At 46.7% G+C, this 17,472-nt stretch overlaps 1 protein-coding gene across 2 annotated transcripts in view; it reads right to left on the reverse strand.

Moving 5' to 3' along the window:
* The window catches only part of ACTN4 (actinin alpha 4), a 79,801-nt gene extending 65,306 nt beyond the window's left edge, over positions 1-14,495 (reverse strand). For both annotated transcript variants that reach the window (XM_050928422.1, XM_050928421.1), the window contains exon 1: positions 14,320-14,495. In XM_050928422.1, coding sequence (XP_050784379.1) covers positions 14,320-14,460 — 141 coding nt within the window. In that variant the 5' untranslated portion in view covers positions 14,461-14,495. The remainder of the gene's footprint in view (positions 1-14,319) is intronic.
* Between the last annotated feature and the right edge of the window lie 2,977 nt (positions 14,496-17,472).

Below are 17,472 nucleotides of genomic sequence, written 5' to 3' on the forward strand. Positions count from 1 at the left end.
CCACCCCTTCATCCAAGTCCTCTCATTCAGAAGAAATCTTAAAATCAGGGGAGTTTTATACTATATTTAAATCCCAACTTCAGCACCAAAAACATTGAGTCTGCAAATTCACACAGGTGCATTACCAGGCTTGAAAGCCTTAGACTTGGTCTATATTAGCAATTTATGTCGATATAACAGCATCACTTAGGAGTGTGGAAAAGACCACATCCCTGAGCAACAGTTATACTGATCTAGCTAGCTCCCTGACAGGACGACTTCTCCCACTGACATAGCTACTGCCTCTCAGGGAGGTGAATTACCTACACTGATGGGAGAAGCCTTCCCGTCAGCAGAGGCAGTGTCTTCGCTTCAGCCTTTTAAGCGTCGACAAGCCCTTAGCCCTCTCAGTAAGTGCTCTCTGAAGTGACCCAACAGCTCATATGAATATCTGTTTTCAATTCTACAGCCTTCTATTTTTTGTATTATGGTAGTATCCTAGAGGCCAGGGTCACACTGCTAGATACTGTATAAAGACAGCCTTTTGTTGTGTTTTTTTTTATCACAATGTAGGCAGAACTTGGTGAGTTTTCTCCAAGATTATAGCTAAAGATTTTCAAGGCTATCTAAAATCTAAAATAATCTGGATGCCCAATTATTCCCTAGGCAACTTGGAAAGTTTCAGCCTACAATTTCATAACCCTTTCCCATCCTCTGTCACAGAAAGCATGTGACAAGTTTCAAGTTAATGATACTAATGTAACATGAATTTTGGATCTGTTTTATATCTTCCTGTTGCAGGACCACTACCAGAACAGCTACTTACTGCATCTTTTAAATAAAGCATTTGATTTAACTCTTTATATCTACAACAGAGTACTAGTATACACCTCTATTCTCCTTCCTAGTTCACTACTAACTGAATATTCTTATTCTCCAAACAAAAAGAGAAATGCTCATTGAGTGAAGTTATTTTTCTAAGAAAAAAGTGAATTAGGTTGACAGACTGTATTTAAGTTATACTGCTCCCACTTTTCCTCCTCACTGAAAGAGGTCTTACAACTCTCTTCACCCCTGACAGTCAAGAGATGAGATCCCTAATACAGTTGTCAGAAATGGTCATCTTGCTTACCTGGCTACATCTTCAGCCAAGGCTCAAGAATGTCTGTGTAAACAAATGGCACTTGCACGCGTTCAAAGTCTAATTTGATATTTGTTTGTGCAGGAAAGTAGAGTGAAAAGCTTGCAGCTGACAGAATGTCTACACTCCTGAGTCTAAGCCACCCCCCTCCCTGAATGATGGTAGGTAGCTTGACAGAACTATTCTTCCATCAACATAGCTGCGTCTACACTGGGGATTACAGCAGCATAGCTACGACAATTAGGGATGTGGATTTTTCACTCTCCAACCAATGTAGCCATGTCAATCTAGTATAGACCAGCCTGGACTTGCCTCCCTAAATGTAACACAGCACAACATAAGGTTACACAAGTGTCAACCATCTGATCTGCAGAATCTTTACTACAGATCCAGAGGGAAGAATCCAGCTTGACTCTCAGATCCCTGTTAGCAGGGCAGGATATTAGAAAATGTTTTTTACTTGTGAACAAAACATATCTGATTTGGAAACACTGACAAAAATGGAACTCCATCAGGCCATTTTTTCAGACTTGAGTCATGCTTTAAACTATGAACTTTCCCACCCCCCAAAACGCCCCACACAGATGGTACTTGGTAAGTTACATCCTACAGCAAGGCATATAATGTGAATTGAGCAAGATTGAGGCATTTCTTTTAACACTGGCATTACAATAAGAAGCATGTGTCCCCACTGTAACCATGAAGTGAGGCAAAAGGAATCTGAGCCAACTAGGAATCAGATATCCTTGTTACAGGTCCTAGTATATAGACAGGTGCCATGTGGAGTAAAATGCCATTAGTTTTCTACTAGGTACGCAGTCATACCACAAAGCATTCAGCAGATCAGCCGTCTCATAAAGCTAGCTATTAAGCCCCATACTTGCCAACTCCTCTAATAAAGTAGACGCATTATGTGTGGTGGTATAATAAGCTGTTGCTTTGTTTAATATTCGCAATCCTCTCTTATGCATTTAGAAAGTAAGCCATTATACAGTTTAAGTAGTTCTTATAGCTAAATATGAACTGTTGTAATGCCCTGAGAAGGATACGCCTAGTGAAACCTTTTACATCTCATGTACCCTCTCGGGTACCGATACCATAGTTGACGGTTTCATCAAACCAACATTTGTATGGATCACTATATTACACTTGCTCGTCAAGCTGTATGGGACATTGAGGCTCAAAGCAAAAATGCAGTCATTGTATGAGCACGATTCTTCAAGATTGAATTTCAACATTCTTTCAAGACTTTGGCATGACGATTGCAAACATAACTGCTATTAAGTGTCCAGCATACCTTTGACACGAGGACCTGTTTTACTGGTGAGAGATGAAGATATGTGAAGACAGTACAATGAGGATTATCCACTATTTAAAACAGGCAGTGTGTAACTTCTTCCAGAGAGAATGGTTCAAAGCTCAATCCTCCATGCATTAAGTTTTCCTATGGCCTGATTCTTTGAGATGCTAAGCACCCCTAGATCCCATCAAAGCCAATGGGAGCTGAGGGTGCTCAACAAACTGCAAGATTTTCAATCACCCGGAACTCTTTTATAGCTGAATGTTTTTAAAGAAAGGCTGAGAATCTTTAACTGCTGAACAAGTAGCCACTCCTACATCATATTCATACTCTCATAAAACCATTATGAAACAGGCCTGGTGAGGCAAGGAGCAGAAGAAACAGAAATCCCTGCTATTCTATGACTGCTAATGGAGAAGGGAGTTCACAATCTCTTCATTCTTTAAGTAAGTCCTAGGTTCTTTGTCTGGAGTACAGTTTGTGTTTATTTCAATGTACTCTTCTCTTCAGAAGTTACGCATATATACTTGTTTCAATCTGGCAAATGCCCTATCGATGCAGAGTGAGAAGGCACAGTTAGGTAAGGTAGTTACTAACTGTAATCCTTCACAAACATTTGCTCGTACACAGCACAGCATCATAGACTAAATAATGTGGTGTTTGTAACTTGGCATCTAAGTTGAGACAACACAAAAATGAAGACACCTTCAGAATGAATGGGATGTTTACGTTCTGGATTTGGTCCAAACGAAGTTTAAATCATGGTTACAAGACAACCCAATAAAGACTGAATCATTTGCATGCCCTTCAAACCAGCTCAAGGACACAGGTAGCTTTTGTACAAAAACAGTACGTATTCAAGCCTAAAAGCTTGGAAACTAAATCCAATGTTACACAATTTGGATTTACAGTCCAAGCTCGTGGAAGAACAAGAAAACCAAGTTAATTTGTAAAACAGGCCTCAGTGTTTTCCAGCTTTGCTTTCTAGCACAGCAAAGGAGATGGCTTCCACTAACTCACTCAAAGATATCATCATCTTGTGAAAACAGCGATCTGTCCAACATCAACACAACAGGAAATAAGTGTGTGGAACATATGGCTATGATATACATTTCCACTAAGGCTGAACACTGGCACTCATTTGCTTTTTGTTTGCTCGTGTTTGGAAAACGATTCAGAGGATGCAGACAGATTCTGCCCTGCTGTTAATGTCACATAGCTGAGATTCCAGCACAGAAACCCTAGAGACTGGACACATACCAGCAGTAAAACCGCAACTGTTTGGATGGCTTGTATACGCACACAGATATACACCTATTCAATACCAGTGAAATGGCCTTATGTAGTCTTCTGCTGAACTGTAACATCCCTTGCCCTTTCACTACAGGAGTCAGTAGTCACACTGAACAATGTATTAACCCACTGTAAACCCTGTAACAGGACAGTTTTCTTTCTAGAGCATGCTGAAGTGTTTAAATGTCAGGGACTTCCTGTGGTGTTGCAGTGTTTGCTGGAATCTAAGTTGCCCTGTGGCCTGTCACTGCCATTTCTGCTTCTCCTTCTAGTTCAGACACATGACTGGGTTCAGTCTAGCAAGTTTAGGAGGAATTCATTAGTGCAACCCACCCGGCAAACAAAAACAGATGAGATATTTGTAATGTGCAGCCCCACGGTTGAAACATGAGTCAGAAGCAGGGAGCTGCAACACAAAGTGAATTTTCCATAGCCACTCAGAGCAATTAAGACATAAGGCAGGTATCATGATCTGATTGCCACCTTTACTACATACCTCACCATCCTTACTACAAAATATTTGAGTTTCAATTTTACCTTCCCTATATATTTTTTGTATTAGAGTTTTCCCTCACAGGACCAGAGAGCCTTGATGACTTGCATTTCACCATAACAGATGCTTTTTAGTCAAAATTCTTTGCTCAGTAGATGAGATTTGCAGCTTTTTCCTCTTTCAAAGAGGAAAGTGACTTCTGAAGAAGAAAGTCTTGGCCACCAAATCGCTGTATGTGGGCTAACTAGCAGGAAATAAACGAGAAGTCCAACGTACATCAGATCAGCCAGGAGCTCAAAGCCATTTAATTGTTACTGATGCATCAGAAAAGACATAGGAGAAGCCTGTTCCTAGCGATGGATCAGCAGAAACAATAACCACAGCTCCTTAAAAGCACAGGGAGAAGAGTCATCAAGTGCTATTCTGTCACTCTGAATGTTGCTCAGCCTTTAGATGTTGAAGAAGGGGAGTGGGAGGAGTAGTGAACTGCTAGATGACTTGGTTTGCTAGAATCTAGCAAATTCTAGCAGGTGGACAAAGCACTCGACCCTGTGGTTATGTATATAGTTGCCTAGCTCGTCTTGTTTTTCAGTCTTCACTGTTGAATTCACTGGAGCCTTATCTACACTAGGGAATTTTACAGAACGTTTCCCAGCAGTGATGGCACCCATGAGAGTTCCATTGTAGATGTGTTTAATTAATGTGGTGTTAAATTTGATGCAGGCAGAACATAGGTGGTGGTTATCACTTCAAATATAGGAAATATGAAACCTGCTGATCAATATTGCAAGTTGGTGATTAGAATTCAGTGATCACACACCAGTGTATGAATTTATCTGACTCAAAGTGCTAGAGTTAAAATAGTGGGGAACAAGTGGCTGAAGGAACTGAAATAATGGAACTAGATCATTCTTTTACTGTAAAGTAAAACATCACAAGTTAAATAGGAAGTCAAAATCTCAGGAGCAGCAGAAAAATGTTTGTTTGCATTTTTCAAGATCAAATTAGCCACTGAATGAAACTGTCTATTGAAATGCAAGAGTGATGACTCATCAACCTGGAAATAAGACTTGATGACAACCGCATCAAAACACAGCCATAACAACTCCTATCTCTGTTCCAAACCTTCCAGTAACTCTTCAATATCAGCTTCACCTAGAAGTGGTCTATGCTCATCTTTGATACCCCAGAATTGTCAAAAATCAAGACTGTGATTATGCCATAAAACTGAAAAGGAAAGTCTTGAACTCTAAGTTGCAACCTTCCTTGACACTAAAAATCATCATTGTTAATGCAGCACAGAATGAGCAATTTAAAGAAATGATTGAAGCACTTCACACTGATATACTACTCCAGACAAATTTGAACTCTCAGGTCCACTACTAACTACAAGTATAGAAATGACATTAAGTAAACTAATAGTATAAGGATTGACATTAATGCAAGATGGTTGAATGGGGGAGGGATAGCTCAGTGGTTTGAGCACTGGCCAGGGATGTGAGTTCAAACCTTGAGGGAGCCATTTGGGGATCTGGGGCAAAAATCTGTCTGGGGACTGGCCCCGCTTTGAGAAGGGGGTTGGATTAGATGACCTCCTGAGATCCCTTCCAACCCTGATATTCTATGATTCTATGAACATGACCAACGAACCAATAATAGCTGAAAGCATCCTATAGAGGAAAGCATGTTTCTGCTTCATGTTACCAATTCTGTGGGTCTCTTCAAATAAGTGACCAAGTAGCTAAGGGGACGATTCAAGAATACAGAGAAGTGTATGGCAAGTGGTCTTTGCCTTTTGCTCAGACACCAATAAAATGAAAGCGAGTTTCTGTTGTGTGGGTGTTCTGGCATGCTATTTAAGCTTCACTGAGAAGTTAAAACAACCTAACTGTTCTAATGCATATTATGCATGTGCTCTGTAGGCATTAGTCCTCACCCCACACAAGGAAGTTTGGTATTATTGTCTTTTTAAGGACAGGTAACCTGAGGCAAAGGTTTAGCATTGCTCAAGGCCACACGGTGAGCCAGTGGCAGAATCCATTCTTGGCTCCCAGTCCTGGGCTCAATCCACTACACCAAACTGCCTCTAATTTTTGTACAACACTTTGAAGTAAACTGCTACACAAGTGCTAAGCATTAACATTCAGCAGAACTAACTTCTCTGTACAGTCAGTTGTTCCAAGCATTGTGCTGCAAGAAAAAAACTAAAAAGGGCACACAGCAAAAGTATTTCAGTAAGTTAGACGCTGAGTTCTTGGTTTTATGGTCTTGATGAAACCACTGGTTAAGAGGCTTATTCTGTACTGATGTAGTTAAATACAGCAAAGATTTCTTTGAGAAAGAAGCAGGAATTATTTTTGGGAGGGTCAAGGGATTTTTTTTTTTTTTAAACTAGATTAGCCTTTGAGCAGACTGGAATTTAAAACTGCTGCTTCTACTGTGAAATCAGTGAACCTTGTACTTCCACTAGCATGCCAATTTAAACATAACCTGCAAGAACATTCAGCATTTCTTTACTGAGCAAACCTGGCCACCTCAAGTGAAGATCAGACAGACAGTTTCCTACGTGCATCTTGGTAAATTACATTAGGTTGCTGAAATACAAGCACGCTCAGGCACATGTTAACATTAAGACTATCCAGTGGTGTTGTAGCCATGTTGGTCCCAGAATATTAGAGAAACAAGGTACTGGAACAACTTCTGTTGGTGAGAGACACTTTCAAGCTTATACAGAGCTCTTCTTCAAGTCACTTGAAGGAGGCCCAGAAGAGCTCTGTGTAAACACTAATAAAAGATATTACTCACCCTCCTTGACTCTAACATTAAGACTAAGCAGTTTCATTATGATTATAATGATGCATACAAATGTCTAAATATGACATGGATCAGAGGGGTAGCCGTGTTAGTCTGGATCTGTAAAAGCAGCAAAGAGTCCTGTGGCACCTTATAGACTAACAGACGTTTTGAAGCATGAGCTTTTGTGGGGGAATACCCACTTCGACTGATGCATCCGACGAAGTGGGTATTCACCCACGAAAGCTCATGCTCCAAAACGTCTGTTAGTCTATAAGATGCTACAGGACTCTTTGCTGCTTTTAAATATGACATGTTGATTTATATAAACCCTCCCCCCCCCGAACAGATGGATGGAACAGATAGAGCTGAAAAAGCTTAGCGTCAATTCAATCCTGCCTGTTATACATACCTGCTTCAAACCTCCACAGATTACAAGATTCAGCATCATCTACAGGGATAAGAATCTGACTCTTCACCAGTTCAGATGAACAGGTCAAACATTTCAGTTACCGCTCCTGAATCTGACCACTTGCTAGAGATTTTCACATGCAGCAAAAGTGCATGGTTTTCAGGTTTTAAATTGTTTAACAGAAGACAATGGAAAAATTGTAAGAAAATCCCTGAGAACAGGCATCTGAGTAAATGTAGTGAGTTTTAAGTTTTTAGCAGGTACTATACTATTTAAGTTTCTCCACACAGAGCTCTGCCCATGCACAATTCAGAACTGCTGCACTGTCAAAGCCCTTTATTTTGGTCCTGCCACTATCCCCAAATTTCTTCCAATTCACCTCATCCTTGATTTTCAGTGCTCCTTATTATTCTTATAATGCACTCAGTCCCCACAAATCCACGTGCACACACTTTATTCATAACCTGCTATTTCATCTCAACCTTCCTAATATTCTGGTCCTGTCCCTACCACCAAACAGCTCTAGTGAGGCAGCTCAAGCTGTATATCCCCATTATTTCAGTCCTAGGCACAAGTGCACTGTGTGATAGTGGACAAATATCCATCGAAGTTAGGCCACAAGACTTGTTCCACCTCATTTTAATCAAAGGTGACACCAGATCTCCAAGCACAAGCTCAAAGCAAAAGTAAATGTAGTTTTTCTCCAGGATTCCGTCTTTCCACAGCTGCCAGAAAGGTCAGCTCTCAAACACTAGCTTAACACTTGTTTGTGATTTTCCAAGCACAAACATTCCAGCTATTTTAGAAGCACCAACTATTTTTGTAAAAGGAAGTATTAGCTACATTTTGTTATCACCTCAATGTTTGAGTGAAACCTGCAGCAACGTGCATTGAAATTTGGTAAAAATGAGATGAGATATCTAAAGGGGGAAGGATTGGGTACCTTTAAGCAATGCACTAAACTTTCAGAAGTCAGTACAACAGCTAAAATAGCATGCAATACTATGTATACATCAGTATTTTCATTAGCCGTATGGTGTGAAAATGAAACACTAAACTGAACTGTTCAAATATCAGAATCACAGTGTTCACTAAACTATGAAGTGTCAACCTCCCCTCCTCATTTCTTGGGCTTATATCAGTCTAGATCAGTGGTTCTCAACCAAGGGTACATGTACCCCTGGGGGTACACACAGGTCTTCCAGAGGGTACATCAACCTGTCTAGATACTTGGCTAGTTTTACAACAGGCTACATAAAAAGCATCAGCGAAGTCAGTACACACTAAAATTTCAGACAGTGGCTTGTTTATACCGATCTATATAAGAAAATGCAAGTACAAGTACAATATTTATATTCCAATTGATTCATTTATTATAAAATGAGAAAGTAAGCAATTTTTCAGTAATAGTGTGCTCTGACACTTCTGTATTTTTATGTCTGATTTTGTAAGCAAGTCATTTTTAAGTGAGGTGAAACTTGGGGTACACAACAAATCGGCCTCCTGAAAGGGGTACAGTAGTCTGGAAAGGTTAAGTGCCACTAGCCTAGGCAGTGCTCTGACATTCCCCATCCATCACCATAGTTCTCTTAGGACACTCTCTTAACATGGTCCTAACTGAATTAAGCATCTAAAATATATATAGGGAGAGACAAAGTAACTTTAAAAAAAAACAACCACCCACATTTAAGGCCAAGTCAGTCATTCTATGACCTCTCATCTTTTACTACCTGAAACAAGCTACTGCCTGATACTGCCTATATGAACAGGGCCAAACTGTGTCATCTCATGATCAAGGCTCTATCATGTTATAACAATCATCCTGCTTGGTCAAGTCTCATGCTGGTTTCCCAACACCAAGGCCTTGTCTGCACTGGGCTTTAACCGCATTTGAAAACAAAGCCTGGATCTGGTTTAAATATGGTTCCAAACATGATCTGAGCTGCATAAATGGAGCCAGAGTGTCTAAGGCCTGATGTCCAGTAAAGTTTTACTCACAAGCCCTACTACACATGCAGTTATACAAGTGTAAGGCTGCTTACAGTAGTATGGCTTATATTGGTAACCTGAGCTGGTATAAGCAATTTCATACCTATATAACTACATCTACTTTAGGAGGATTTTGCCAGCTTAACTATGCCAGCATTACTAAATTCAACAATTCTTTCTAGTGTAGGTTTGCTCTAAGACAGCTGTCAAAAAATGTTTGACTGGAAACATGACTTGGAGAACTGATTTGAGAGTCTGGTTCTATCCACACCAGTCAATCCATATTTGAAGCCAGTTTAGCTGGAATGGTGGTTCAAAGCCCAGTATCAACAAGGCCTTGAAGGATGAAGTTTTCTTATCACACAATTCTTGGAGGAATTGAGATGTATTTAAAACAATTTCCAGCTGATTGAAGAGCTGTAGCCCTATTTCAAAAGGTGACTCTACTTGTTTCATATCATAGTAAAATAGTTCCAGTAATGTGTGAAGGACAAATGAATCCGAGGGAGAGAATATGGGACGGGCTTCATGCGATTCTACATCATGGAAATCACACACCCTGAAACAGCAATAATAGCATTCTCCCACGAGACCAGCAGCTAAGGTGCCACGTCGCAGTGATAAAACCTTTAGCCAGGTGTTCTAAGTGGAACAAAGCTGTTATTCAATGTTTGAGAGGGCAGAATCTTTTCTTAATAGTAATGCATCAGCATGATTTAAAAGTGAGCCATTTGCACTATCCCCCAAAATATGGAAAAATCATTACCAATGTGCGTCGGCTTTTACACACTGTTGAAACAGTCCACTGGCTATTTTTAAAATATCTTTGGTCTGATTTCAGCCTAAACTCACAAAGCTTGACAGCACAGACTTGTTACATAGTTTTGACAAACACATACTTGTTACATTTAGAACAAAATACTCCCTTTGAAAGTTTCTTCTCTTGCCAGCATGGAGTCTAAAAATTCCTCCACCTCCTTGAATTTTGCTCTGATAGTCTTAGCTGTCTTAAATAGCATGCAATTAAGATAATTAAACAAAATAGCAGATGGCCACTTTGAATTCTCTGCTGCTTGCCTAAAGAAACAAATCTGAAACACAACACAAATAATCTTCAAATTATTAACCAACATGAATGCAAAATCAGCTATAGGTCAGAGCGCTCAATGTATTACTATATTTCCAGGGTTCTGGAAAAACTGGCAGGGAAAATGGCACATATTCTTCACAATCAATTGAGTCTTGCAAGCAAGGTGTTGCCCTGTTGCGATGATAGGATTTTGTAATTACCAGAGCCCTCTATGACTTGAAGGGAGAGAGGATAAGAGATGTGTCCTACCCAGCTTTGTGAAACTCCCAACAGAAAATTAGATGAGGTTGGGGGAGGGAGATCAGATTTATGTAAGAACTCAAGCGTCAATACTGCTGCAGTCCTAACAGTTCCTGGATTCAGCTGACTGAATTCACAGTTGCAGTCATTTCAAGACAGGACCTGCTAAATTTAAGGGTGTAGCTTTGTAAAATGGGTTCTCACTCAAATATATCCTCTCATCCTGAAGAATGCAAAAGCTCCATGAATTGCAAGTGTCACACACACACACATTAAAATGCGTGCATAGTTTTAGATGCATCGGGCACAAAAAAAGTGCCTGAAGCCCAGAGCTCAGCCATGTGTGAATCTGACAACAATTACCCCAATATACCTCTAAACTGAACAAACCAGAGAGGATTTTGATGCCATCACAGCAAATTTAGTCCACCCAAGCAAATATTTCCAAATCACAGGCCACAGAAATGGAAGGAAGGATTCCTGCAACCCAGCAGGGTTCACAGAACCACATCAGTTATTGCCAGCAGACATACAGCTGCCCTCAGGAGTGATTATAAGAGGCAGGGTAACTGAACCTCAGCAGTTTTATGGCTGTCCATGGTTGACCTATTAATGAATGTCTGTGCATTGTAGTGTTTTTGTACGTGCAGCCAGAGATCACAATAGGTGTATTTTTATATAGTAGTATAGACAGCTGGTGCAGCAGCCAAGACCTTGGCTGAGTGGCCAGTCAGTTTTTACACAAAACTCTTTAGACAGACAAGGAAAGCATACAGACTGGAGCTTTCACCTCCATAGTCACTCCATTCCTGGCTCTCCCAGCTGACCAGACAAGAGCAAGGAAGGAAACTCAGCCAGCGGGGAAGACTGCTTCAAAGGGGCTGTTGAGAGCCACTGGAATATATGACAGAACCTCTAAACAGAGCCACTAATTCCACAGGACAACTGCTCCCAGTGGCTTTTCCCCAAGGAGATTCCAGGGAGGGGGTTGGAAAACAGGCACTTCCCTTCCAGGGCTCTCAGCATTCCCCACCCAAGGGGAGCACCTCAAAACAGTGACTAGGACTCTGTTCTCCACCCAACATCACATACATTTCAACCTGCCCCACCCAACCCCATGACTCCTGCTTCCTCCTGCAACCAACACCTACTGACACCCTGACCCACCCCATCCATTCTTTCCCACAAGCACCCATGCTCTCCATTATATTCTGCACGACCACCCGGGACCAAAGCCCATTTCCCCTTTGTGCCTCTCCAACCCCTGTCACCCTGAGCTGATGTTTCCCCAGACTAGGTTCAACAGCAGAGACCCCTTTCCTACCCCCACTCCTCCTGAATCTCCCTCCTACTGAACACTGTTGCTTCTCCCAGGTCACAGCCCCCCAAAGTCAGCAACAAGCATCCTCCCCCCAAGACCAAGCTCTCTCTTCACCTGCCTGATGTCTCCCAAGGCAGGGTCCAGTAGCAGGTCCCTAACCTCCAACCCCCACCCAATCCCCTCCTAGAGACTCCCTAGTCAGGACCCACAACCCAAACTTATAAGTGCCCATTTCATGGAGCGCCCACCCCTCCCCTTGTGCTGAGGCATCTCCCAAACCGAGTCCCAGCCCTCACACCCCAGTCACACCCATCCCCCCCGGAGCCTGCCCTTTGCCTCTAAGGCCTAGAGCCACTCCCTCCCCACCCTTTAGGGATCCCCTTTCACACCGCTGCTTCTCTCAGACCTACGACCCTCCCTGTCTCCTCACCCCAGACACCCTGCCTCACCTGGCACCTCTACTTAGCCCAGGTTTCCCTCCCCCCCAGCACCCCCCTCCCCTCAGTCGAAGCGACCTCCCAGTCACGTCAGCCCAGGCCTCCCCCTTGAACCCCCCAAGCCCCCTTTTCCTCACAGCCCCAGAGCATCCCACAGCCCCCTCCCTTCAGTGCCAGAGCCCCTTCAAACCAGGCCACCCCTGCATCCCCAGAGCAGTCCCCAGCCCCCCCCACAACCAGAGCCCCCTTCAGCCCGAGTCCCTCCTTCCCAGGCCTCCCCAGACCCCCTCACCCCAACCCCCCCACAGCCCCTGTCTCCTCAACTCCCTCAGACCCCCAGCCTCAGACCCCCTTCCCCAACCCCAGCCCCCCCACACCCCATCTCCTCAACTCCCTCAGACCCCCAATCTCATATCCCTCTCCCCTGACCCTATCCCCAACTCCAGCCCCCCCGACCCCAGCCTGTCCTTCCCCACCACCTCAGCCCCCTGACCACCTCCCCAGACCCCTCCAACCCCTCCCCAGACCCCCAGCCCGCCAACCTCAGACCCCTCCTCCCCCGACCCTATCCCCAACCCCAGCTCACCCCTCCCCAGATCCTTTCCCCGACCTCAGACCCCCAGCCCGCCAACCTCAGACCCCTCCTACCCCGACCCTATCCCCAACCCCAGCTCACCCCTCCCCAGATCCTCTCCCCGACCTCAGACCCCCAGCCCGCCAACCTCAGCCTCACCTCACCCCAACCCCCCCCCACACCCCCTCCCCCCCACCTCAGTCCCCAGACCCTTCTCCTCAACTCCTTCAGCCTTCCAACCTCAGACCCCCTTCCCCAACCCTATCCCCAACCCCAGCCCCCCCGACCCCAGCCTGTCCCTCCCCAGACCCTCCCCCCAACCTCAGCCCCGACCCCCTTCTCCTCAACTCCTTCAGACCCCCAACCCCAGCCCCCCCCGACCCCAGCCTGTCCCTCCCCAGAGCCTCCCCTCAACCTCAGCCCCCTGACCCCCTCCCCACACCCCCAGCCCACCAACCTCAGACCCCCCTCCCCCGACCCTATCTCCCCCACCTCAGCCCCCTGACCCCCTTCTCCTCAACTCCTTCAGACCCCCAACCTCAGACCCCCTTCCCCAACCCCAGCCCCCCCACACCCCATCTCCTCAACTCCCTCAGACCCCCAATCTCAGATCCCTCTCCCCTGACCCTATCCCCAACTCCAGCCCCCCCAACCCCAGCCTGTCCCTCCCCCCACCTCAGCCCTCAGACCCCTCCAACCCCTCCCCACACCCCCAGCCCAACCTCAGACCCCCCTCCCCCGACCCTATCCCCCCCACCTCAGCCCCCAGACCCCCTTCTCCTCAACTCCCTCAGACCCCCAATCTCAGATCCCTCTCCCCTGACCCTATCCCCAACTCCAGCCCCCCCAACCCCAGCCTGTCCCTCCCCCTCACCTCAGCCCCCAGACCCCCTCCCCAGACCCCCTCCCCAGACCCCCATCCCACCAACCTCAGACCCCCCCTCCCCCGACCCTATCCCCAACCCCAGCTCACCCCTCCCCAGATCCTCTCCCCGACCTCAGACCCCCAGCCCGCCAACCTCAGCCTCACCTCACCCCAACCCCCCACACCCAGACCCCCTCTCCCCCAGACCCTCCCCCCCCACCTCAGCCCCCAGACCCTTCTCCTCAACTCCTTCAGCCTTCCAACCTCAGACCCCCCTCCCCCGACCCTATCCCCCCACCTCAGCCCCCAGACCCCCTTCTCCTCAACTCCCTCAGACCCCCAATCTCAGTCACCCCCCGCCCCTCCCCCAACTTCAACCCCCCCCGCCCCACCTTGCGCTGCTGCTTCTCCCAGGCGGGGTCGAGCAGCAGGTCCCGGTCCCAGTCGTCCTCCTGCGCCATGTAGTCGCCGAGCGAGCCGGGCCCGTAGCCGCCGCACTGGTAGGGCTGCCCCGCTGCGTGGTAATCCACCATGTTCCGCGCGGCTCGGCCCAGCGCGCGACCAGCTCCGCTCGGGGGAGGGGCCGCCCGCCCCGGGGGAGGGGCCGCCGCGCGCAGCCCAGGCCCCGCCCCTGAGCGCAGTGACTCCGCCCCTTCCCCTTGCGCCCGCCTCGCCCAGTCAGCCGGGCTCCAAATCTCATTGCGCAGGCGCTGAACACGCCTTCCCCCTCCCCCACCCCGCTCTTCCTCGCGGGACGTCACTGCCTGCTCCAGCCAGTCCCTCGGCCCCCTCTGCGCCTGCGCTCTCTCCTCCCTTTTCTTCTCCCGCCCTCTCGGGGCCTAACTGTGCGGCGGTGCGCCTGCGTCCATCTTTCCCGCTCCCCCTCAACGCCTCCTTATTGCGCCTGCGCATCTCCTCGCAACGGCTACCTGAGTGACACGCGCCAGCTTCTCCCCTCATGAATATTCAGTGTGTGTGTGTGGCCAATGGCAATCAATACCCTCTGTAGGTGTGGCGTGGGGGGGGGGGTGTTGCCACCCTCATGAATATTCATTTTTGTTCATAGAGCCTGCCCCCCTCATGAATATGCACATGAGAGCTGGGGTTGTTGTGATATCTTATAACTATTCACATTGTGAGCATGACAACGACGCTGCTTCATGAATATTCATATCCTGATACGGGTTGCATATGGCATTGTCTTCACCTCATGAATATTCCTATTGAGGTTAGACCCGCCTCCCTCGTGAATATTTATATCGTATGCGCAGTTTAACCTCTTAATATTCATAGGGGGGGCTGTGACCTCTGGTTAATATTCATATTGTAGGTGGAGTTTAAACCTTCCTCATGAATATTCAAACTAGTGTTTCTACCCCCCCCTCGTGGACATTCAGATAATGGGGGGGTGTTTTTGACCTCCCTCATGAATATTTATATAATGGGTGGTGGTTGTGTTGTATTATGCATATTCATGATGGCAGGGTGGCCACTGTCTCATCCTTATGAATATTCATATTGTGGGTGGAGTTTGTGCCCCTCCACCCCTTGGTGTGTGGCAGGGCAGGATACAGACATTGCCCCATGTGGGGTGGTGAGCGCCCCCCCGTGCCAGCCTCCTGCCCTGCATGGGAGGGGGCGTCACGGCTCCAGCATCCAGCCAACAAAGCCACGCTCAGCCCACCTGGCCTCTGGCTTCACCTGGGGGCATGGCAGCCAGCCCCTTGGAAAGGGAACCAGCGTGAGGATCAGCTGTCTGCGGGTGGCCTGACACCCGCCATCCTGTCGGTGGAATGGCCACCATCTCAGGGCCCTCCCAAGCCGTTTCTGGGCAGGGGTCAGCAGGCTCCATAATAACCCTGAGCTCTGCTCTAGAGTGTTTCATCGCTAAGCACTTTGCAAAGGAGGCCATGAGCCCCATTGGACAGATAGGGAAACCAAGGCGCGGACCAGGCAAGTGCCTTACACAAGGCGACGTGGCAGTGGCAGAGGTTGGAATAGCAAGACCTGGCTCCCAGCTTAGCGTCCGATCCACTGCATCTGCAGAAAGTCCTACCACAATATGTGCGAGAAGAGGCTGGTGGCAAGAATGCACACAAATGGAACTGCTCAGGCCCATGCTGGGGCTGCTGAGTGCATGCTGCAGCAAGAAAGCAGAGAAGTGTTTGGACCAGAGAAAAGTTGGGACTGTCTGCAGGACGGACAAAGCCCAGCTGCGCTCTTGGCTACTTGTTCCGTTCATTAATCTAGATTGTCGCAAGCCAGAGCTAACGGCAAGAACAGAACTCAGAAAACTTATGCTCTGAAAGCCCAGTGCCCAGCCTTTCGCACAGAAGGGGAATCTCCATTAGCAATTGTCAGTATAGGCCCTATGACACACAGCTGGACAGTTCTGATTCCATTCAGCAAGGTCAATGGTGAGTACAGGCAGTTTGTGGTGTTTACTATTAATTCTTACCATGTCATTCCTGTGTATAGGTCTCCCATGGAGAGCAAAGAAAAAATGACTGAATGGAAAATTGTCATTAAAATTCCACTTGTCGTTCTGACTGATTCCTGCACTCCAGCCCCAGCATGAATCTTGGGAGCTGCCTTCTTCTGGAACAATGGGCGGAAGCAGACAGCAGCCTTATAAATAGAAATAGTCCTGCCTCCGAGTAGCCTACCCAAGCTCGCGCCTGGCTCCAAGCCGTGATGAGAGGGGAACTATCTTAATATAAAAAACCTTGGTCCGCCCACAGGTTCCCTAATTTGTAACCGCAGTTTGCACTTAGAAAGAAAGCGGTTTTCCCGTGATCAGGCTCCGTGACTGAGCAATCGTCTTTGCCCTCTGTCACAACAGTTACCCTGAGAATGCTGGCCCAGGAATGAGGCTCTAACCAATCCCTTGGGGTTCACGGCAAACTCTGAATGGCTACATTCAGGACCCTTGTGGGTGGGCAAGTTTGTGGCATGACAATAAGCGGAGGCGTGGTGGTAGCCGTGAGTGGCTGGGAGGGGAGGTGGGTTTTACTCCGAGGTCGCCCCTTGGAGTAGGTTTATATCGTGATGTGTATGTCATAAGCATTAACAAGGCGCATGCAAATCTTTACCCAAAGCCCCATATTGTCACCCACATGTATTCATAAATACATTGTCGTGTCTCTGACAGAGTCATGGCCCTTTGCGTGTGCACACATCTGTGCACCCTGCACACACAAACACACACACAGATTCACAAACACGCACAGTCTATTTCTCATGCGTGCGCACACAGATTCACAGACACATGGTGAGAGGAAGGACTTCCTAGTGGTTACAGCACCAACTTGGCATTGGGAAAACCCTCAATCAATCCCCTGCTCGGCCACCGATGGAGAAACAGAAGCACCGTGTGACCTCGGTAAGTCACTTAGCCTCTCTGTGCCTCAGTTACCCATTGTACAACGGGGCTAGGAGCCTTGCCCTACCTCACAGGGGGCTGGTGAAGATGATTGTGATACTGTGGTAACAGGGTTCATATGAGGCCCTTAGGTAGATTCATAAATACAATCATGTTTCTCGTA

Source organism: Gopherus flavomarginatus, chromosome 18 (assembly GCF_025201925.1).
Source record: "Gopherus flavomarginatus isolate rGopFla2 chromosome 18, rGopFla2.mat.asm, whole genome shotgun sequence".
NCBI classification, from domain to species: Eukaryota; Metazoa; Chordata; order Testudines; family Testudinidae; genus Gopherus; species Gopherus flavomarginatus.